A 24,935-nucleotide genomic window follows, 5' to 3' on the forward strand; every position below is an offset into this window, starting at 1 on the left:
ACATTACTCTAAAACTCTTTTTTCATGTGATGCCGTTCTTTAACTCTTAAGCAATAATGAGAAAAATTTACCTTTTGATCCAGTCTTTTTACAAAGCGTTCAAACCAAATGTTGACCAAAGAAGCGTGCTTTATGGCTGGTGTTACTTAGGAACTTGACAACCTACACCTAAAGAGCCTGTGTATTAGACTCTTGAGAGCCTGCACCTAATACTTTCCGGAAGTAGGTAAGCAGGATGTGTCCCGTTAGGGAGGGAGAACACATTCCATCAGTCTATCTGGAATTCCCATGTGTAGGTGGGATGCATGGAATTCTCAGTTTGGTTTGGATACTCTTAAGCATGGTGATGGGTTTCCGCATGCGTCAGACACCCCACTGTTATATATCATTCTGGCTGGTCATGTTGTCCTGGTGTATAAGTTACAGTAATCAGCCGTACCCATACTGATCAAGGGCAACTAAGTAAATGGCTAGCAACTATTTACAGCAGCTTGCAGTTATATTGCACTCTTCAAGTAGGATAAGGTTTTAGAGCACCAACAGAGAAGGGGCATAAGGAGGGGAAGGTGGCTATAAGCATGGGTGAAGAAATAGATTTTTAAGTACAAGTGAAAAATCTTCACGTTATGTTGAATGTATAAGGCTCAGGTAAATTTAGATTTTGAGGCAGGGGTAAAGTTGACCAAAAAGAAAAAGGTCTGTGAAATTGAGAGGTTCCCATGATGATTCTGGGCTCTGCAACCTCTGTTTTGTGTTGTGCACGGTTTGGGACCAGGTTTCATGAAAAGCAGAAGATAATGCTAAAACTTCTTCATTCCTTCCTGTGACTTATTGAACCCAACTGGAGAAGGAATATGCATTTGAGGAATGCTGGATTCAAGATTCAGAAACATCGGTCCCATCAAAGGCCTTTTCCAGGACTTTGATGGGACCGATGTTTCTGAATCGATGCAGCAGTGAAATTTTGGTTTTAAAACCACATCGTGCCAACATTTTAAGATTTTTAAAAAAACTTTATCTGAATGTTGAGGTACAGAGCTGAACACAATGAGTAGCGTATCTCAGCTGTGCCATGTTGGGGGCAATGGTGAGACAAAGAAAGGGGCTTGGGGGGTCTTTAAAAGGGGGAGTATAACCCTAAAAAACAGGTGGCGGTATAATTTAGTAGATATCACCTGTTGCGATTACTGGTTTGTGGAATAATTATACTGGTATGATTATTTATAAAATAAAGGATTAAAAAACATATACGGCGTGCCAACAGTCCCACTGAGAATATTCTGGGTGTAATCAGGTATTGGATGATGTACACTGAGCACACATACCTTATCTACATAAGTATTTTCACCCACAAAATATACAGTCAATTCACTCGGCAGTATATTCTGTGAAGCGCTTTGAGGCGTCTCAAAGTCGTGCTGGGGCATCTCTTTGCATCTCAAAGTGAAACAATATCAAATGCAAGAATTATTATTATCATTAAATCAGGATCTATGCCCTACATTCTGTAGCCACTGGACTCTGAAAGGTGTTTAAAAACATCCTCCTGGCAATCAGAGCATCTGAAGGGCGACCATCATTCTCATCACAACACCTCTCCATTAATGATGTAGTATAATATATAATGCTTTGTCACAACTACATTAGTTTATGCGTCCAGGTGCTCACCTCTTTGACTTGGTTAATCACCTTACATCTGCTGTGCACAATTGTGCTACCACGTTTACCCACAGTCACCCATTTCGCAGTAACGTGCAGTGCTTTGAGAGTAATTCCTGTGACGCACTTTTCTCAAGATCCTCCACTTCGTCTGTATTCGGCCACCCTCCTACCCCTACCCTCCCTGGCCTCCACTCCACCTGATCCCAACCCCCTGCTCGGGTCCAAATCCATGATTGTCCAGTGCCTTGGGACGTCCTCCCAACGTGAAAGGCACTACACAAATGTAATATATCAAATGCAAGGATTATTATTATTTACCTTCTTTCCCTGAGATTATAGGATCTCCCTCTGAGCTTTGTTTTGCTGGTACAATGGCTGATGGTATTTTGAGGGCAAGTAGCACATTTTATAACGTACATCTTAACAGTGCACCAAACATAAATGTACACAATTCGTTGTAGAGAATCTGGTTCAATACCCCACATTTACTCTAAATTTGTATCATTACTCCCTTTGTAGCTCATAGATACCCTACTGGGAGTGGTGACTGAAGCAGAATCCATATTAGCTTTCAAAAGGGAATCTAGATATCTAAAAAGGAATAAATTTCAAGGTTATTGAGAAAGGTCAATTAAATGGGACTGATAGAATTGCTCTTTCTAAGAGTAATCACAGACAAAATGAGCGAATTGGCCTTTCTCTGTGCTGTAAATTTCTATGGCTCTGCGATTCATGTGAACTGGATCTTAACAACTCAATTACTCATGCAAAAGTGGTCTCTATACAAAGAAAATGTGCCATCTGTTATGCCCCTGCCTTCGGTATCTAATATGCTTTTCAAAAATATCATACTAATACAATATAAATTTACGTCTCTTTAATGAAACTGATAGCATAAATTTAAATGATAAATAGTATAAATTTAACTGTGATGGTTCTCACATATCCAACCAGAATTTCTTTGTTGGTGGGGAGGAGAATAGATGTAGAGATCACCAAGAATCGGTGTTTACTGACCATCCACTAGTTCCACCTCCAGTTAATCAGATGCACAAAGAATACTTAAATGAGTCTCATTGCATTTTCAGATGCAGCTCAGCTAATGAAGAAGGCATGCGTTCGTAACTGAAGACAGCCAGTTTCCCCCATCCCATTTCTCCATAAAATAAAGTTTCCATAAAGCCAATACATTCACAGCAATTTTCAGGACAGGTACCAGGAAGTATTTCTTTACCCAGTGGGTAATTCATGACAAGGGCAGGTTGCTGGGATGGATGATTGAGTGAGGCTAGGACATTGGAGTTGTTTAAGAAATGACTCGTTGCTGTGATGTGAAGATGAAGGTTTGATAATCTGGAGGGATGCGATCGGATGGGCCAAAGGGCTTACTTCATCTAAGACAATCTTGTGACCTTGAGAAAACTCTTCATATAAATCTATAACAAGCATTTGAGCAATCTGGTCTTGGCAGTACCTCACAGTACAACAATATAATTACACATCAGTAATGGGTCATATTCATCACCCCCCCACCCCACACACCCCACCCGGTCACCTGGCACAGACCATAACTGGATTTATTTACAGGTAAAGGCCCCAACGGGCATACGTTAACACTGACATCCTTGGAAGGTGAGACTTTAGGATGTCCCTCAGCAAGCGTTGGTGCTTCGCTGGTACAACGGATGAACCTAACCAAGAGTGTGACAGAAGTAACTAGAAGTGTTCAGTGTCCAGAGATGACATCCTCAATGCTGTTGTTTGGTCCATTTACTTGTTTTCGCTATTTGATGCTTTCAGAGCTGAGTAAGCTTTTCGCAGCTGAATCTGTTAACAGACAGACACAAAGATTTGTTTTGCAGCAATTAAAAAATGACAAGCAGAATGTTACAATACAGAAACTGGCCATTTTTACATTTTACTCCATGTGTCTCACTGCAGAATTACAATCCAGGCCAAGCCAAAGCAATTGTTCAGACCTGGTTCTGCTAATCAGATTTGAAAGAGACATATAGAAAACTAGTTCTATTATTTAGACAGGAATCAAGCCCAGGCCCACACATAATCTTACTCTCTCTGCCCTCCACCCTCCCTGAATCTCAAACCCCCAGTTCGGATCCAAATCCCTGACTGTTCAGCACCTTGGGAGGTCCTTGCAACGTGAAAGGTGTTTTTTTTTTGTACACAGCAGTAACTCAGGGTAACAATCTTTGTAAAGGTTTGTGCAGCAGCCGCAGACATTGATAGTCACTTTTCACAATCAAGGATGTTCAGCCAAGTGTGTTTTAAAGATTAATGGGTTGGAAGTGGAATGGAGAATTATCCCGGGATGGACTCAATGGTTTCTGGGCCTTTTTCCACTCTTTCTATTCTGTGTATCCTGGCTGTGATCTGGATACAGTGGAGATACACTCACATATTTTATGTGCAGCTGTGTTAATCGACAAATTATATGGTACTAGCTGCTAATCCATTAAGAGCTCAAACCCATTTGTTTGCTGCATTTACAAAATTAAACCGCAGCTATTAAGCTGACCTTTTGAAACATTTTCCTGGTGATTTTACCTGTTTAGGTTTTGCAACATTCTTGACAAACTGAAGCCAGAGTGTCATCTTTCGCTTTGATTTTTTAGATAGAGTTGGTTTCAACCTGGGAAACAGGAAAAACAGGAATAATGTTGACCATTACACATTTTTGACAAATTGGCTCGGCCCAGCTGCTTTAAGACTACCTCTTCTCAGCACAGACTAGAGATCTCTTATTATTATATATCTATTATCATATACTAATAAAACGAGAATGTTTGTCTGCGCTTCAAGAAGGCTCTCAATAACCGATTGATGTAGAGATATGATTTATACCTCATCAGAAAGTTCTTGCATCTGGGAGTGACATGGGCATATTTGTTTTCGGATATCTCCTATGGTTTATGAGTTATTTCAGTTTTGCGTTTTTTGCTGCAGTTACACCTGGTGGCCTCCAAGTCAAAGGGGCGCTGCGGCATCGTGCATCATGGAGCACCTATGTATGTACGCACAGACTGCAGTTACACCTGGTGGCCATGCTGGCTGACAATGGCGCTGTGACATCCTGCGTCACAGAGCATGCACGTAGCCAAGTGGCGGTGGGAACAAAATAAAGAACAGACGAAGCTAAGCCACGGCAACAACAACAAAATTATATGTTTACAGCACCTTTCACGTCGTGAGGACGTCCCAGTTTTTAAATAAATTATAAATTTATTTATATAAATTATAAATTTATTTATATAAATTATAAATACAAATTATACATTTATATTTATCATTATAAAGATGCCCAAGTGAAAATTCAAGGATAAGCAAAAATGCTAGACAAAAGAGAGAAGGCCTACTAAATGAAACTGAAGAACAAAGTCTTCCCACAGGAGTCCTCCCAGATGAGTATAGATAAAGATGAAATGTCTGTCTGTGTGTCAATCTACATTCCACATTGGATCCTTTGTTTGCAAGCGAAGCTGCAACAGGTACAGCTATATATATATAGAGAGATAGAGAGAGAGAGAGAGTGAGGAGTCCTCTAGCTCAGTGTTTAGAGCAAGGGAGTAGGGCGAAATGTTGGGCAAGTTTCCTTACTCCACAAGCCTCTGTGTACCTAGCATTAAGTGGAAACCCGATTGTTAGTTGATTGGCAGATCGCTTTTCCAGGGGTAATAATTCCTTCCCCCCAAAAAATTGGGTCACTCAATCCACGACTGTTTGTGGGACGCTGCTGTGCGCAATTGGCTGCCGCGTTTCGCCAACAAAATATACTGTCAATTCACTTTACAGTATATTTTGTGAAGTGCTTTGAGACGTCTCGAAGAAGTGATAAGGTACTATATCAAATGCAAGGACTATTATTATTTAAAGCATCCTGTTCTACAATCCACATAAAACTCACCTTATGGACTTCAACCCAGTCACTGTGAACCTGCACAGTGAACCTTTTAATGTGAACCTGCTGTTAGCGTTGTTAATAACAGGTTTGCATTGAAACCAACTGTTAATGACTAATAATGATATGCAATCCTTCTCTGCTTCTGCTAATGAAAACATTTACATTTTGTACACATTTATTGTTCCTATTCTAATATCCACCGGCTTGCACTTCTATACCTAAAAATCTACCTCGCAATCCTTAATTTACTTGCTTAGTTAGCAGACATGTTACACAGCTGAAACAGACCTATATATTTTGTATGAGACACACTATCATACCTCATATAGCGTTGAGGCACCCTGATAGATAGATAGCACATTCCTAAGAACATAAGCAGGGTATAAAACTGGTTTTCAATTGGTATCCAATCCCATGTAGCCAGTAAAAAACTCTGTGAAGTAAAGAACAGTCAGTCACAGAAGCTTTCAGCAAGAAATAATAATAAAGAATAATACTTACACTCAATATAGTGCCTTTCCCATCAGGAAGAAGTATTAAAGCAGTTCACAGGATTTACTGTACAGTGTAGTAACTATGTTGTAGGCAAGCTTGGCAGCCAATTACTGCATAGCAATGTCCCACAAACAGCCATGAAGTAAATGATAAATTTTATCTGAGGGGTTCTTCTCAAATAGGCCCATAGGATCTTTGATGTCCACCTGAACAGACAGACTGGATCTCGGTTTAATATCTCATCCGAAGGACAGCTTGTGTTGCACACTAAGGCTTCAGAAAAGTTAATGTCAGGATCAGCATGAGGAATATCATGCAGTCTTACCCCAACAATAGTACTTTGGTGTCAGGCAAGACATAATTTGTACTACGAATAAAAACTGGTGTAATTTATTTGGCCCATTGAACCAGCTCCTTCATTTTATTACTTTTTGGAAGCTTATTATCTGTCTAATCCCTTTCCTCCATCAAGCTTTCCTCTAGCTCCCTTTTACACAAATTAATTGATTTCTGCTTAATGACATTCTGCATTCCACATTCACCTCCAAGCTTCCGTTCTAATTTTAAGATATGTATAAATAATGCAACTGTGTAGTAATGGTTTTAAATGATAAATGACATTTTATTTTAATTATAAAATTAAATCATGTATATGCAAATCCAAAAAAGCTAAACTTTTCAAAGACTGCATTGATAACAAATAACACAGAAGACATTTAGTTTTAGATCTGGCATTATTCCTTTCAGATACTATGCTCCTGCTTTCTGGAACTCTCTTCCACAATCTCTCCACCCTAAGCTTCCTCCCTCCCTCTCTGCTTTCAAACCCATCAAACTACTGATCTCTTTGATTCTGCCCTCTCCCTCCCGCCATTTCCTTCTTTGCAAAGCGAAGTTTCCTATCCAAAAAGCACTAAGCTTAAATTGTTGCCTTTGGATCCTTACTGAAAGAAATGACAGTAAACAGCATAAAGAGCCATATGTACCGAAAAAGTCAGGAGAACATTCAGAGACTTCTCATTGAAGATCTTCAGGAGAAAATTTCTGGAAAGGAGGTTTAGTAAAACGCTCAGTACAAACAGTACAGGCAGTAGGAAGCCAAATATCTTCAACAGGTAACACTTCAGATGAATCTTCAGATTTGATATTGAATTCTGTCTGCAACAGGATGGGAACAATTAGTATAGAAAAGTGGACATTTTGTTTCTTTCTCCTCCCCTGCCCTCACCAAATTTCTTGCCTTCCTCTCATGGAGGTGATGTATCATCCTGGAATACAGTTACAGATATCCAGGAACAATTACTCCTCTCCACATGGCGATTCTTCATATGTGATCAATATCAGGAGGCTATACAGTCTTGTGGGAATACCACGGCCATATCCAATTCTGTACTGATCCCACATCCACAAAAACGCACTCTCTAAATCTGAGACTCTGTTGTTCGTATGGCTCAGCGGGTACCTATTGCAGATGCCTGCAAGCTAATGTTCTAAAATGAAATGAATCACACAACGTTGGAAGTCCAACATATGCTGCCATGAAGTAGTAGGACATGGGGTGCGCTGGCGGTTGCCAGCAACTTCTCCACACTTTCCCAATTACAATGATGTGGTGGTGCAAGGAGGTGTGCACAGGGGAGTGTTGATACTAATTCATCATCAGGGAGAGAGGAACAACACTTGGCACACTTAATTTAAAAGATAGGAGATTTGCTGCCTACATATTCAGGAATGGTGTGTGGCCCAAGCAGATCTAAAGGACTTCCAACTAGAAGATCCTAGATTTCTACATCCTGACATAAGGCTAAAATATTGAAAATCCCTTGGGTGAAGTTTCTATAGTGTGCCCATGAAGTCTCACACTATCTTTCTGATAATGGGAGCAGCAAAATTACTCAGAAAATAAACCAAGCCTCAGAATTCAGCAAGTCCCAAACCCCCACAACCTGCCACTATGGACTGTAATTTAAAGATCTTTTTAGACCCTTTGGCCAGAAGAACCACAATGTCCGGAGCCTGGAAGTCAGTGCTGCAGACACTGTGTTCATCCCATCTCCATTTCACTTTGCATTCATTCAATAATTTGAATATTAAAGGAATACTAAGACCTGCAGAACTTATCCTCAGAAGTTCAGGCCTCCAGGAAATATTGTGGAGACTGCTTCATGCAGGAAGATGAGACTGCTCGAACAACTAACCGTTTGGAAAACGTAGAGCGACAGGGAAAAGCTGCGGAATATCAAGTGGAAGAAACCTACTTGCTTTGTTTGAATTGTTTCGTGATTAACTCAATGATCTGGTCACAGTCCTTTTCCAGTTGTTTAAGAGCATTCTCCACAGTCTGGTCCACCTTCTCGTCAATGGTGGCGCACAGTTTGTCGATCTGATTCACATAACGATTGCTCTGGAGGAGATCAAACTGATGGCATTACAAATGATAAAGGTACAACACTGCGGCAATTGACCTTGTTAATTCTGGAACATCTCTCCCTGGAGCAGGCTTTTATATACATTTACCCTCCAAAATCACCTCTAGTGACCTCTAATGCAATACAGTCAGTCTGGAGCTAAGCCTGCTCTGCACTAAACATGCGCTTCTTGTATGTCAGCCTTTCCCCTGCTTTGGTACAACATAATTATTATTATATATATCATTAATCTTCTTGCGGGAATGAAACTAGGAAAGCTGCTCCATATAGGTCAAATCATGTCTATCGTGCATCAGTTAGGCAAGATCCACATCCATCATAGATAGGAGGCTATATGCTGTATAAGATGGTAAGGCTAGCTCCCTGTGGCCAGGTCAAGATTGATGGGCTGATGACTAGTCACATTTTCCCCACAAAATATACAGTCAATTCACTTTACAGTGTATTCTGTGAAGCGCTTTGAGACGTCTCGAAGACGTGATAAGGCGCTGTATCAAATGCAAGGATTATTATCATTTACAGAGACTGAGCAATACAGAAAAACGGAAAACAAAAGCAAAAAAATAAGAACTGAAAGAAAAACAGTTAACGTTCAGCTTTTTCTCAAGATCTGAACTATATTGGTTTTCAGTCAAGTTGGAAATTGCGCCTCCCCCAAAAGACAGAGCATCTCCAACAGAACTGACCAGGTAGCCTGCGATCTGCCCATGTGCGACTCAGTAAAAACCCCTTAACCATCAAGCACAACCTGAGCTTGCAGATTTTTGCCTACAAAATACACAATCAATCAATCAATCAACAACGAGAAGATTCCATTTATAGAGCGCTTTTCACGTCGGGAGGACATCCCAAAGCGCTGGACAGTTGGGTCAGGACCCGAGCAGGGGGGGAAATGGTCAGGGTGAGAGGAGGGAAGGGGGGGAGCGAGGAGGGGGGAAATGGTCAGGGTGAGGGGAGGGAAGGGAGGGGGCGAGGAGGGGGTAGAGAGTTGAGAGAGGAGCTGAAGACACGGTCAAAGAGAAAGGTCTTGAGACCGGCCTTGAAGGAGGAAAGGGAGGAGGCGGCGAAGGCACTGGGGGATAGTTCCAGAGCCTCGGGGCTGAGAGGCTGAAGGCCCAGCCACCGATGGTAGGGCGGTTGGGGCGGGGGATGTGGAGCAGACCGGAGCCAGAGGAACGGAGGGTACGGGCAGGTAAGTAGGGGGATAGTAGGTCGGAGAGGTAGGAGGGAGCGAGGCCGTGAATGGCCTTGTAGGTGAGGATGAGGATCTTGAATTCGATCCTCTGGGGGATGGGGAGCCAGTGGAGGCGAGCGAGGGTGGGAGTGATGTGGTCGCGAAGCCTGGTGCGGGACAGTACACGAGCTGCAGAGTTCTGAATGACCTGCAGCTTGTGGAGGGAGGTGCCGGGAAGGCCGGCGAGGAGAGAGTTCCCATAGTCCAGCCTTGAGGTGATAAAGGCGTGGACCAGAGTTTCAGCAGCGTGAGGGGTGAGGTAGTGCCGTAGTCTGGCGATATTCCGGAGGTGATGGAAGGCGGTGCCAGTTGTGGCGTGGATATGAGGGAGAAAGGACAGCTCAGGGTCGAACAGAATGCCGAGGTTCCTGACTGGCTTTGAGAGGTGGAGAGTGCAGCCTTGGATGCTGATGCTGTCAGCGCCTGAGGTGCGGAGGCGCTGACGTGAGCCAATCAGGAGGGCCTCAGTTTTACGCACGTTGAGCTGAAGAAAGTTGTCTCTCGTCCAGGACTCAATGTCAGACAGGCAGCTGTCAGGACATCGGGGGTCGTGGAGTTGAGGGTAGAGGAGAAAAGATAGAGTTAACCCCATGTCTGCGGATGATGTCATCAAGGGGGAGCATATAGAGGGTGAAGAGGAGGGGACCGAGGACAGAGCCCTGAGGGACACCGCACGAGGTGGAGGAAAAGCCGTTTGTGGAAACAAAATGAAGACGGTGGGAGAGGTACGACCTAAGCCACTCAAGGACAGGGCCTTGAAGGTTGAGGTGGGAGGACAAGCGGTGGAGGAGGATAGCGTGGTCGACCGTATCGAATGCTGCCGATAGGTCGAGGAGGACGAGGAGGCAGAGGGAGCCCTGGTCGCAGATGGTCAAGATGTCATTGGTGACCTTGACCAGGGCAGTTTCTGTGCTATGGGCAGCACGGAAACCCAACTGAAGGGGTTCGAATAGTGCATGGGTGGAGAGGAAAGAGCGCAGCTGGGAGGCGACAACTCTTTCAAGGACCTTGGACAGGAAGGGGAGGTTGGAGATGGGCCGGTAGCTTGATAGCTGCGACGCATCAAGGGAGGGTTTTTTCAATGGGAGTGATGATGGCAGTTTTTAGGGGAATGGGAACAGAGCCAGAGGAGAGGGACAGGTTGATGATGTCTGTGATATGTGGGGCAAGGAGGTGGAGCTGGAGATAAGGAGTGGGGATGGGGTCAAGGGAGCAGGTGGTGGGTTTCAGGGACAGGATGAGTTTGGTGACAGAGGGTGGGGAAACGGGTACGAAGGTGTGTAGGGGAGGATGGGTAGGAGTCGGAGTGTGGGAGGGAGGGGGTGGGGGTGGGTGGAAGTTGGAGGGGGAGTGACCGCGGAGCGGATTCCCTTGATTTTGGATTCAAGGAAATCCAGCATCTCCTCGCAGTGAAGGTTGGAGGAGATGACCTGCACGGGGTGGCGGGGGGGACGGAGGAGTCGGGATGTGGTAGAAAACAGAAGCCTGGGGTTGTTCTTCGCCTCCAGGATTATCCTGGAGTAGAAGGACGACTTGGCCGAGGCTAGAGTGGAGCGGTAGATTTTGAGGAGGTCCAGCCAGATTTGTCGGTGGACCGTTAGGCCAGATTTGAGGCAGGTGCGTTCAGCAGCCCGCACCTGGCTCTTCAGTGAGCGGAGGTGGGTGGTGAACCAGGGGGAGGAGCGAGAGTAGGAGACAGTATGGGAGGTGATGGGGGCAAGAGTATCGAGTGTGGAGGAGAGGGTGTTGTGGAGGAGGGTGAGAGGAGAAGAGGGGTCAGTGAGGGTTGAAGGCCAGAGGGAGAGGAGTTCAGAGGACTCCAAGGCAGCGGTTAGGGATTGTGGGGGTAACTTCTTCCAGGGGCGGTAGAAGATGGTGGTGGGTCTGGTGGAGGTGGGGAGGGGGGGTGGAGGTGGTGAAGGAGATGAAGTGGTGATCGGAGATGGCCTTGTCGGTAATGGTGACATCCGATCAATCAATACACTTTGCAATAAATTGGTCAATCTTTCTGTCACTTCGCCCCTAATCTCTGGAACTCCATGCCTCTGCCCCTCTGGCTTGCTACCGTTCTGTCCGCCTTGAACACCCACCTTAAAAGTTACCGCTTTGTTCATGCTTATTGTCACCTCTCTCGCCCCTCCCCCTTCGCAGCATCTGTCTCTGCCATGTGAAGATGCTACTCTATGTGAAGGGCGCTATATAAATGCAAGTAGTTGTAGTTTTTGAAGAGTATGTACATGCATCTGAGCGCTCACCCTACATACTGGTGCACCATGGAGTTGCCACTATGTTTGGGCAGTCGATTCCTATGTGTTTAAAACCTAAAGCAGGTTATGGATAGAGATGGTCACCTCAGTGCAACTTGCTGATCTTCTGTGCCTGGAGAGCAGACAAAATGCTTGCTTACCTTCTTTGGGTTGGGGATGTAGAAAGCCTGAATGTTAGAAGCATAACCGCCAAGCCCAGGGTAAAGGTTCATCTCCTGAATTATATTCAGGATTACATTCTGAAATAAAGAAAAATTGTTTTCAAAAATAATAATAATAATAATCCTTGCATTTGATATAGCGCTTTTCACGTCGGGAGGACGTCCCAAAGCGCTTCATAGAATATACTGTAAAGTGAATTGACTGTATATTTGTGGGCGAACGCGGCAACCAATTGCGCACAGCAATGTCCCACAAACAGTCGCAGATTGAAAATGACCAATTTATTATTGCTTTGGGTTTTTGGAGGGATTATTATTAGGCTCTGTGTGGAGTAAGGAAACTTGCCCAAGGTTTCGCCCTCTGCCTGGAATTGACCTCAGGTCTCTCGCTTGCAAAGCGAGTGCTCTAACCACTGAGGGGTGGACTCCACGTAATAATCATGAGGTAACAATAATCATGAGGTAACAAAAAAAACATAAATAGAAATAACAATAATAATCCTTGCATTTGGAATAGTGCCTTATCTCACTGTAATATTGATTGACTGTATTTTTGTGGACGAAACATAACAATGGCATTTTATTTTCCAATATTTCACAATAGATTCAGCTTGAGTGTTGTAAATTTGAAGCTGACTTTAGTGCATAGGAGCCAAGGTGTTTACGACAACAGAATGGGTGATGTATAAAGTGACACAAACACATTCATAATCCTTCATCCTTTTCACAAGACAGAAAGAAACATTCATCATTAGAACAGGACATAATCAGAGCAAAATCTAACAAATCAGTGTGATAGACCTGCTCGTAGTGAAATCAAAAGACATTTCTTTACTCAGTTATGGAACTGCGTTTCTTGAAGTACTTAATGCAGAGTCGGTGGGAATGTTTCAGGGGGAAGCAGATAAATACTTGGCTAGTTAACGTCAGAGGTTATAGAGATAGGGTAGGCAAATGGAATTGAGTTACAGATCTGCCATAATTTAAGAAAATGGTAAAGCAAGCTCATTGAGCCAAATGATCTTGTTCATATATTTATTCATATGATCCTGGGACAGTCATCCATTGTGGAAGAAGAACTAGCACAGTTTGTGACTCATCTGACATAATCGGGGTCAAAATGCTGCAGTTTGCAATGGGATTCATTAATAGTGACTCAGAGGCAATGCAACAAACACAACAAACTGCATTTATATAGCGCCTTTCCCATCCCAAGTTGCTGGACAGTGAAAGGTTTTACCTGAACTGGGAGCAGGTGTTAATAGGGGTGGAAGGCAAGGGAGGTGTCAGAGGGAAATAATAATATTAATCCTTGCATTTGATATAGCGCCTTATCACGTTTTTGAGACATCTCAAAGCGCTTCACAGAATATACTGTAAAGTGAATTGACTGTATATTTTATGGGTGAAACACGGCAGTCAATTACGCACAGCAGCGTCCCCACAAACAGTCGTGGATTGAGTGACCAAATTATTATTGTTATTGTCGGGAAATGATCAAAAGCATGGTCGAAGAGGAAGGTTTTGAGACGGGCCTTGAAGGAGGCAAGGGAGGGGGTGAGACGATGTGATGACCCTTTGATGAAAGCTTGATATTCGCTTTCTAACTGACTGGAGAGTTACTGGTGGATGTACAACTATAGTTGGCTTGAAACAACGGTGCACTTCAGAAGAGGAGGCAAAAGGGGAAAGAGTAGTGAAGAAAAGAATTCAAAGGTCACAAACCTTGCTTTCGTTTGAGTTTGTCAGCAAGTTGGCGTTGCTCAAGTAGAAGTGCAGGTTATCTCCACGTGTGTCTTTCAGCTTGAGTACAATATCCAGCAACCGCTTGCAATTGGCCTTACCCACGGGGTCAAAGAAAATAAGGATGAGGTCAGCTTGTTCACCTTGACAAACAACAAAAGCAGGCTGGGGTGAATAGACTCACTCAACAATGAATTGGTAAATCCCAAATTGGACACAGATTTATAGACAGTGTTTGGATGACAGGGGCCTCCAGCACAAAAACTGGGTTTTGAAATTGAACACTGACAAAGCACAAATGGTTTACTTCTGCTTCATTTCTCCATGTGCATTTGTGTGTTTGGTGGAACATCCGTCTATAACTGCACAAAACGATGTCATCACGCGCACAGTTGGATGGTGGCACACATGCCCTGTACATGTTACGGGTGGATTGCAGCAGTCTGGTCTCTCACATCATACAATAGACTAGATTTTCTCATCCATAGAAAAGCACTTCCTTTCTGCGAAAAAAGACTAGGCCCTTCCCAACCCCCATCCCCAATACTAAACTACTGCTGACTGTGCTGTCAATCCAACCTGTACATGCGTGCGTGAGTGTGTGTGTGTGAGAGGGGGTCTTTGCAAAAGCAAATAAGATTGCAAAATAGATTAGCTAACTCTACAACCTCAGAGAGGGGATATCTAACAGTGACCACTTCAGACAGATGAGATAGAGATGATCAATTTCTAAGTCTGAGCAGGTATTTTCAACAAGAGCCTGAGCTGAGTGGGCCTGAATCTGACCAACTTGTGCTCAGTGATCTGTTGCCTGCTGCATAATTCAGGAGAAGATGGAATTGCGAGTTTGTCTCCTCAATAGTTCAGAAAGCCGGGCTGAGTAGCGATGTGTGGGCTGAGCAACTCAGGACAACATGGAGCTGAGTGGGCGAGGGAGTGAGTGAAAGAGTGAGCGAGGAGTGTATGGAGTTGAGTGACTGAAGAGGTCAGGGGAGTGAGTACTATTTAATTTCTTGGCTTCAAACCAATCCCAGAATTAATCAACCGAATTACTGCATTATTACTCACTACTTTCCGATTTCTTCACTGCAACAGAATGGAACCTTACCCAGCCAGATCAGCACCTCGTTCAGATCAAATGGGTAGACTCCTTCCCCGTCCACCAGCCCAGGAGTATCTATCAATGTTAATAGTTGGAATTTCTTCTCTTTAGATATGGAGATCTCAGCAGTGATGTAGTGAGACATAGCTGTGAAGTCAAAATGAGCACTTTCTCAGTCAGAGGTCACAGAACGCAGAACTGTCACTGCTGTCAAACAAGATGTCAGGAAGCAAACTGGACACTCCATATTCGTTTTGTAATCATTACAGGTAAGATGTGTGGATCATTCTCTAGTACTGAATAAAATGAAAGAGTAAATATGAGGAGTGAAAGCAACAGCCAGCCCAAGATATTCACAATCTTTGTAGATTTGAGCCACCCAAAAGGTGACCAAAACCAGTATCAATAAACATCAAATATTCAGCACAATTTCCACATCACCAGAATATATAAATAGCTACAGCATTAGCATTGATAAACACCATCACACTGGCAGTACCAAAATTTCACTAATTCCAATGATTAATTCCAACACGAAAGTCAGTCACAACCAGAAACAATTACAATAACACCAGAACTGGCAATCCCCATGATACTGGTACCAACAAATTCCACAATGCCAACAAACTCCATCCACCCCACTGACTGACACCAACAAACACAATAACTGGCAATGTTGAATCTACTGAAAGGTTGTCAGCTTTCTTTATTCAAAACTAGAAGAACAAGATTACCTACCTGGTAGACTGAGGCGCTTGAGGTTTGGGATCACACCTTCAAAACAATTTTGATGCTCTGATGCCATGATGTTAGCAGACACCTTCCATATTGGCTCCCAGTGCGCTCCACTGCTGCGACCTGTATATAGCTCAACAATCTCCAACGGATCTTCACTTCAATTGAACCTATTCTACCTTAGTCTTTTCACTCAGCAACAAGGTTCTGTAGATATTGTCTGAATGAAGATTGGAGTGCGGAAGTCTTCTGATTCAAAGAAACAATAAGTCCCTATAAAGGTAGATAATCTTGCTTTCTTGGTCATTCTAATTATCTTCGAGCAGTTGTGCATTATCTTCTATAATACCCCAAAACAGATTTGCTGCTGGAAATTATAACAATCAGTTCCAATGGGTAGATTAGCTAAAGCACGTTTTGTAGTCTGATCTTAAAGAATGGTGGAACAGGCTCGAGGGGCTGAAAGGCCTACTTCTGTTTCTGTGTTTCTAAGCTTCCAGTTTTGGTGCAAACACAACAAAGGCACCAACCATGGCCACCCATGATTGGAAATCCCCTCAATCACTTTGCATAACGATTAAAACCTGGCTTTTTGACATTATTCAATCACATAGAAACCATCAAATCAATCTTGAAAACGAATGGACCGCAGTGCAATTGTCTAGACTCAATTCCATATGTCATGGGATTACAATTATCTGTGCTCTGTGGATATTGATGTGTGGAGGATGTCAAAAATAATGAATGAATATTAATTCATCTCTCCAGCAAGAGAAGTAAACAATGTAAACTGAGAGATGTGCTTAAGGTGGGATGGAAGTTTGGCACAATGGAACACCAACGTGCATCAGGCTCATTACAACAATCCCCAACAACATTAAACTCTGATCTTAGCTTCATCATCAGGAAGCAACAAACAGAACCCAGACCCTCCCTCCCAGGTAGACATTGTTGCTCCTGGGATGGTCTTATGCACATCCTTCTGGCAGTTTTAGACTGGTGTAGGCAGAGGCTGGGAGTAGGCTGCCCATCCGGTCGGCTGCAGTAGGTAAGTGACCTAGAGAGATCACGAAAGAAAAGAAGATAACTTACAAACATGTTAACGGAACCAGTTTGAAACGTGGAGATGATTTCATCCTCCTGCAGTCACACATTTGTTTTTGAAGTACTGAGTATCCATGGAGAATCTACAATGGATAATGTTTAGCTCTGCAAATGAATGGAATCCGCTACACTTCACCCCCTCACTCCCCACCCACACACATACACACAAAGTGTTTCCTCTAATAAGCTGCTGAAGTAATTGAACCAAGTTTGATAAGATTCCATGGGAGAATGTGGCGGACGTTTGCTCTGCATTGATCCTTTACTATTACCTGACTTAGTTGTGTAAATGGAGTAGTGTAGAGTGAGCTTTACTCTGCATCTAATCTGTGGTCCACCTGATCCAGATGACACTGTAGGAGAATAAGATGGATTCCTCACCTTGACATGCCTAAAAACTGACTTCTTGTCCCATCCCCAAAATAGTAGCTCATATCCTGGCTTCAAACACTAAAAACTTTCCACTGGCATCGTTATTGACCTATTACAGCACCTCCTAATGAAACAGTACACTTAATGAAGGGCTTAATGCCAGGAATGCTGAATCCTGAAACAATGCAATCCAATATGGAATCATGTCTGCAAAATAAGCTTTGATTGGTGGATTAATGGACCGCAGAGAGCAAGTTGTAGTTTCCAATGGAACATAGTGGCTCAGATAGTGTCACCAAAACCCATGGTTGAACTTTGGATGGAAACCGAGATGTAAATTGCTGGCTCAAAATTGCTCGCGTCAGTCTCACTCTTAAATAATTGTACAACATCTCTTACTCTTTATCCATTCCACAGCTCTTGGCTAAAGTACCACCTCTTCGGTCCAGTCCAGCATTTACTATCCCTGTGCCAAAGTACAGAGAGAATCTTCAATAACTCCTAGGCAGATATAGAGCCATCAACACCTCACTGGTATTGTAGAAGTATAAAGCCTTCAATAAATGCATTCCGTTGTGTGAGAATATATCCTTCAAAAACTAATTGGGTCTGTACGATCTTCAACAACTGACGTACTATATGAGCAAAAAAATTCAGTAATTCAAGGGGTAAAGATAAGAGTACAACGTGCCTCAAATGACCATAACTAATTTGAAATGCTTGATTACCCTGGTGGCCATTGCCTCTCAAAGAGAGTCTTGAAATTGATTCCATCCATAAAAATGGCAGCATCTTGATGGCAAGACTTCCTTTCAAAATGAATTATCCGAAGCCTGACTCGATGCAGCTGATCAATTTCAACGCTTCTGAATGTAACATGAGCGATAAAATGGTCGTCCACAACAGCTCTTCAACTGGCAGCTTTACCCGAGTGAAGCACTAAAGCTAGCCAGTGAAGAACGACTGTGACACGGCAAGTTCCACAGGCCAAGACGAAACACCGTCCATCTACAATGTTTGGCTAGAAACATTCTTCACGGTGAGATGAGTGCTGGCAACTTAATTTCTTCTTTCAAAGTGAATATTCAAAGTGAATATATTACAAAAAAATTCTTTGTGGATGTGACACAGATGGAACCCGATCGTCATACTTAAACGTATCTAAATTAGACATAATTCCACATATAAATGCCACCTATGCTTGGAAATTTCTTTGTGTCTGGAAATGAAGGGCGTACTCTCTCTTGCTGCTAATACCTAATACCGGAAACTATTGACAAAAGCCAAGGATGGGAGATTCCAGAGTTTGCGTTGGGGATTAACCAGCTAAATCTACAGTTGAACCAGTTTGCTCGAGTTTAACCAGCTAAAGCCACATAACTTGCCAGTGCAAACTGTCTGTCAAGCTTCCTGCTGTTTGTCCAGTTAAGATGTGAGGGATTTGTTAGCAGGGTTAACAGGAGTTGAATTTGAAGAAACCCTGCTTTCAGTGATCCTGCCGCCACAATTCCTGTCTGGCTAGTCTGTCATCAACAGTGCCTCGGAGTACTGCAGACCTGACTGCTGAGACCAGCACAGTGAACTGACTTGATTCCAATATTCCATTGCCTGGCACATCATTGTGGAGTCAGTGCAGCGTGAATGAGTCCCTGCTTACCTTCTTCCAGGGAGAATAGTCACCATTTGGTCATCAGACATCCAACAAGCTCAGGTTTGTTACAGCAGGTAACATGAAATACGCTAAAAAATAGCTACCTTCTGAAAATAAAAGATTACTCCAAAATCTGCTGACATCTTGCAACAACAGGAGCCTGTAAAGGCAGGATTATTATTGTTATAATAACCTCACAAAGTGCTTCACAGGATATGCTGCAAAGTGTAATGACTGCATATTTTGTAGGCTAAATTCGGCAGTTAATTGCGCACAGCAGTGTTCTATAAACAATCATGGATTGAGTACCAAATTATTTATTTTATTGGAGAGATTATTACCCCGTGGAAAGCAATCCTCCAATCGACTAACAAGCGGGTTCCAACTTACTGCAAGATAAACAGATGTGTGGGGAGGAAGGAAATTTGCCTACGGTTTGAGCAATTGATGTTGACATCAAGTGCAGAAAGAGGAAAATGTTCCTTTCTTGATCACTGACAATCAAAGAGCAGTAACTGCATCCCCTCAAAAACTGGAAGAGAATTTCAAACTGCAACAAGCTAGAATTATGTGTTATTATTGTTATTAAAATGTAAAAGATAAACAGAGAATGTACAGATTTAAATCCACAGGAGAGATCTTGATTTTCAGGCAACTTGTAATAAGCAGACATGGAGGAAAATATGCACATAGATGTACACAATTGGGCAGAATGCAATATCCTACAGCATTACTGTTGGATTCTTGACGTTAGCTGGACTGAACTACTCCTGTAGATATTCCGCATCAATCTGTCTTTTTTTTCCACATACATTTTTAAAGAAATAAAATAATAATAATCCTTGCATTTTATATAGCGCCATGTCACACCGTCGAGGTGTCTCAACATTAGCTACCTTCTGCTTCTTGCTTCACAGAATATACTGTAAAGTGAATTGCTGTATATTTTGTTGGAGAAATGCGGCAGCCAATTGCGCACAGCAGTGTCCCACACACAGTCGTGCATTGAGTAACCAAATTATTATTATTTTTATTTTGAAGGGTTTATTACCCCTGGATAAGCGATCCGCCAATCGACTAACAACCAGGTTCCTACTTACTTCTAAGTAAAAAGAGGCGTGTGCAGTCAGGAAACTTGCCCTACATTTCGCCCTGGCCGGGAATCAAACCCAGGTCCTCTCGCTTGCGACGCGAGTGCTCTAACCACTATACCACAGGACTCCAAATAGTTTCTTCTCCAATCAGAAGTGGCCCAATTCCAATTGAACACAATCCCTAATTTTCCATTATCAACTGACGGATACACTCATGTTGAACTGGGACTGTAGGATTGTGTTAAATAATGGATTTTAAAATCAATATAAGGAAACTATTGCAGTCAGTAATTTAAACTCTTTGCTTGAAATGTATTGAGAAAGTAGTTTAATTGCATTAATATTTATAATTAAAACCTAGTCTCAAACCCATCCTGGAAAATATTACGTTTCAAACCTTCATTGGTCAATAATCACTACCATTTAATTCAAGCTAAAAATAAAATACATCATCTAGTTAATACAGGCCAGTGCATTATTGTCCACTTTGGTTTAGCATGGGTTCACTTCGAGAGTGGGTGTACTGCGGATCTCGTTTCCTGTGCTGAAGTCACTTCTCAAAGGAAGTGATGTTAAATTTATGGAGCCAAACTACCTCATTACAAAGGAGTACATTTTCTACAATATTTGAACATGATGTATCAATATTTACTCAGTCTCACTTTTAGTTTGTTTTCTGTATATTACAGGCCAATGGTGTGCGGTGGTGGAAAAATCAAAAGGAGTGTGTGTACTTGCTGCACAGTCAACCGACAATGAGCGAAATGGTATCCTGACCACATTGGTCCTCAATCGATGTAAAATTATGGCACTGACTGCATTTCATCATCAATATGTAACATTTTTAAGATGGTTACATTCATCTGGACATTCAAATGTCTATATGTCTATAAGGCAACAACAACAACAACAACAAGATTTCATTTATAGAGCGCCTTTCACATCGGGAGGATGTCCCAAGGTGCTGTACAGTTGGGTTAGGACCCGAGCATTGGGGGGAAATGGTCAGGGTGAGGGGAGGGAAGGGAGGGAGCGAGGAGGGGGTAGAGAGTCGAGAGGGGAGCTGAACGCACGGTCGAAGAGAAAGGTCTTGAGACCGGCCTTAAAGGAGGAAAGGGAGGAGGCGGCGAAGGCACTGGGGGATAGAGTTCCAGAGCCTCGGGGCTGAGAGGCTGAAGGCCCGGCCACCGATGGTAGGGCGGTTGGGGCGGGGGATGTGGAGCAGACCGGAGCCAGAGGAACGGAGGGTACGGGCAGGTAAGTAGGGGGATAGTAGGTCGGAGAGGTAGGAGGGAGTGAGGCCATGAATGGCCTTGTAGGTGAGGATGAGGATCTTGAATTCGATCCACTGGGGGATGGGGAGCCAGTGGAGGCGAGCGAGGGTGGGAGTGATGTGGTCGCGAAGCCTGGTGCGGGACAGTACACGAGCTGCAGAGTTCTGAATGACCTGCAGCTTGTGGAGGGAGGTGGCGGGAAGGCCGGCGAGGAGAGAGTTCCCAGCCTTGAGGTGATAAATTGGCAAGTGGTTGGATTAATCAAAAGTTTGCATGATTTACTAATAAGATTTTATTAGTGATGATAATTTGTTATTATTTGCTATATTAATAATATCAAATTATGTGGCATACTTCAATGACATTGTGTGTCTCTACTGCTAGTCAAGTGCAAACGTAGCCCACAAGCTTCCAGACTCCACACATTAATCGACTTGCCTTATTGAGACATAGAAAACTGTCCCTGCAGCATTTTCAAGAAAGGAATTCAAAGCATTGTAATATTCCATCACAATGTTTAGGGTCAATACAAAGGAAGTATGACTCAACCAGAATTTTAATGAAATGTAAAACACCATTGATAAGATTGAATTTTAGTCCTGCTATTAGCCTCCATCCCAGTCACAATGTCAACAGTCAGCCTATTTCCGGAAGCTAGACTCGAATGAATGGTCTATGAACCATGTCATTAGGAGGTACAGTAAAGGCAAAGGATTCAGTGCTACTTATTGCTGTTTGTCTCTACTACCACTGACAATAGGCATCATTGTTAGCAATGTGGAGGGAGGCAAAGTTATATGTTGATCTCTTGGCAGTCACAAGCTGGTATGTGACAGGTACAATAAACGCCTGATAACTCATCATTCCAAGGGGCAAGGGCTCTGCAACCAGTTATCCAGAGTGACTAATTAGGCATAGGTTCTCCTATGTCCTCCCATAGGTCCACAAGGGGCACTGTGAGTGGTCTGGGCACTGGACAGGACAGAGGTTGGCCATGCATGCTTAGATGCATCTCAGAGACTTCTGCTGTATTGGAATGCCTCCTGCCCTATCGTCTTTCGGCCCCCACCCTTTGGAACTCCACCCCACATTCCTTCACCTCGCTCCCTCCCTTGCCTCCTTCAAGGTGTGTCTCAAAACCCTCCTCTTCGACCGCACCTTCAGCCAATCTCCCTGCCCTCCACCTCCCCAATCCCGACCCCAGCTCGGGTCCAAATCCCTGACTGTCCAGCACCTTGGGACGTCCTCCCGACGTGAAAAGTGCTATATAAGTGTTTCTGTGTATTGTATTGTGTAACAGGAAAGAGTGCAAGGTGGGGCAGGAGGCCCGCACAAACCACAGGATAGGGCAGGAGGCCACTGTGATGCAAGACACCATCTTATAGGACCAGTTATCCGACCAATTTTACATTGTATATGACAAGAATTTCTAGCATGCGATTAGTTAAGTGGGATTTTGACAGCATTGCTACTTAAGTGGTAGTGACAAGTTAAGCCAGCGTCCTGTTAATAGTTTATCGTATATACCAGTGACAATGATATGATGTTCTATATTCAAAGCATGGCATATCAAGACAAACTTAACCAGTGTGGCCCTCTTGGTTTCAAATCACAACTCAACAAAGGCCAACCTGGGAAACAACAGTCTATTTATTCCCCCAGTTAGAGTTCCCTGTTTTCAAAATAATTAGCACATTCGGATGAGGGTTCATTTTTTCTCTCTCACATACACAGATTTAAACATTATATTGAGAGCAAGAGGTTTCCCTGTCTGTTCATGTGATGTCACCCAACGTGTATAGACGACAAAATGCGGATTAGAACTACTTACTCCCTCCTACACTAATGCTGTGCTCGTTGGAAATTTCTAAGCAACTGCCAGAAATAAACCGATAAAATAGTGGTTTCTAACGGTGACCCGGTTTAATTTCTACTCTGTACATTTCAGAAAAAAATTAAACAGCATTGACACGTGCATGTACACGTGCAATAGAGGGAGAGAGCCAGAGAACGCAACATAGAAGCAATGAAATTTGTCGCACAGAAGGAGGCAATTTGGTGAAGACTGTGATGCAACAGTGGGAGCAAACACCCGGATAATGCACACATGCGGGAGTGGTACATCTTTCTGAATGGTCCCTAATTCTAAACGCTATACCTATCTCTCTCAGTCACCCCACACTGCAGTATTTTATGAATTAGAAATGCTAGTTAAAAGATATTTGAAATATCTTAAATGTTTGGGAGCAAACATTTTGGTTAGAGCTCCCTCTCACATTTCAACATGAAATTCCAAAGTAGTGATAGGAATGGTGTGCATCTCTCCCCTTAAGAACATAAGTATTTGCTAAGCAAAAGAAGACCAAGGTCCATCCAGTTCGCCTTCCACCATCCTGGCAGTCGTTTGACATGTAAAGTCACCAGAAGCACATAGTGTCTTCCACATAAACTATTTGCTCTGGAAGTGCCAGCTGACGTAGACACGATTGGGGTTGGTATCTGCTGATCTTTGTCATGCTTTCTAGGTCACCTGCATTTCATGGGTGGCTCACATTTTGGGTGTCAATCACACGTTCAGCTACAGTGCTTTCCAAGTCACTCGTATTTATTTGACAATCATCTTTCTTTCAATTCAAAGGGGCCAAAGCAACCACCCAGTTCCGGTGTCAGCCTGGCTCAGTTGGTAGCTATCTTGCCTCTGACTCAGAAGGTTGTAAGATCAAGCCTCATGTGAGTGATTTGAACTCACATGGTCTACACTAACGTTCCAACAAACAATGCTGGAGGGGTTTTGCAGTGTTGGAGGCGACAAGTGCCATCCTTCAGGTGAGGCATTAAACTGAGGTCCTGACTGTCTGTTCAGGAGGACATCAAAGATCCCATGGCATAATTTGAAAAGAGAAGGGAGCATCTCCCACTGTCTTGGCCAGCAATCCCTTAAATAAAACTGGTCATTCACTTCATGGAGATTGCCTTGCACAAATAGGCTGCCGCATTCGCCTACAAACTACACTGACCACACTTTACAGTATATCCTCCCAACGTGATGCTATATTAAATGCAACCATCATTTTATTCTAACCATTCTCCAATAACAAAGTATCATACATCCTGACTGACAGAGAATTAGAGGCCAACTGGTGCTGAAAAACAGAGGACGTGACATCAACTGAAAAACTTCAAAGGAAACCCACCAACTATGAGACCCCCTTGCGACGAAGCATCCTCTTTATTAAGTATCACAATGGTGAGAAGCCCCTCTTGCCGATCTTCATAGTTGCAAGCCAGAAAATAAACAGACTTTCTGGTATGATGTCCTGGATTGTGAGTAACCAAAGTTCTTCCTCCCGGATGTCCAACAGCGTGTTTCTTGGCAGAGGTGACAAGACATTGCCACAGGTGACAAGGTCTGAGCTGTCAGAAGGTATCACACACCTGCTCATAGACATCAATGCAACGGGCCGGAGAAAAGGGGTCTTTAATTCTATCGCAAAGTGCGGATTGACTGTCACAGCTGGGAACCACTCCGCGAGAGAGACAACGATCTAAGCATCCTTCAAATATGGACTATCTTGGTTTCACAGTTGCAACGATTTCTATTGTAAGTGTATCACATTTAAATCAGTATCATCCTTTAATGCATTACCCCCTCCGCCCTTGAAGCCACGCACATATACGAGCAATAAACTCTTT

At 43.2% G+C, this 24,935-nt stretch overlaps 1 protein-coding gene across 3 annotated transcripts in view; it reads right to left on the reverse strand.

Moving 5' to 3' along the window:
* Positions 1 to 3,134: 3,134 nt before the first annotated feature.
* Positions 3,135 to 24,935, reverse strand: part of LOC103188467 — a 40,004-nt gene continuing 18,203 nt past the window's right edge. Inside the window, exons 5-12 of one of the 3 annotated variants that reach the window (XM_042337313.1) lie at positions 15,019 to 15,159; positions 13,893 to 14,053; positions 12,147 to 12,245; positions 8,335 to 8,480; positions 7,063 to 7,234; positions 5,902 to 6,014; positions 4,228 to 4,312; positions 3,135 to 3,489 (exon numbers count right to left, since the gene is read on the reverse strand). In XM_042337313.1, the coding sequence (XP_042193247.1) occupies positions 3,433 to 3,489; positions 4,228 to 4,312; positions 5,902 to 6,014; positions 7,063 to 7,234; positions 8,335 to 8,480; positions 12,147 to 12,245; positions 13,893 to 14,053; positions 15,019 to 15,159 (974 nt within the window). In that variant the 3' untranslated portion in view covers positions 3,135 to 3,432. Of the gene's footprint in view, positions 3,490 to 4,227; positions 4,313 to 5,901; positions 6,015 to 6,194; positions 6,350 to 7,062; positions 7,235 to 8,334; positions 8,481 to 12,146; positions 12,246 to 13,892; positions 14,054 to 15,018; positions 15,160 to 24,935 lie in introns of those variants that run through there. The other 2 variants (XM_042337314.1, XM_042337315.1) reach the window with 2 other exon arrangements.

Source organism: Callorhinchus milii, unplaced genomic scaffold, assembly GCF_018977255.1.
Source record: "Callorhinchus milii isolate IMCB2004 unplaced genomic scaffold, IMCB_Cmil_1.0 Scaffold8, whole genome shotgun sequence".
NCBI lineage: Eukaryota > Metazoa > Chordata > Chondrichthyes > Chimaeriformes > Callorhinchidae > Callorhinchus > Callorhinchus milii.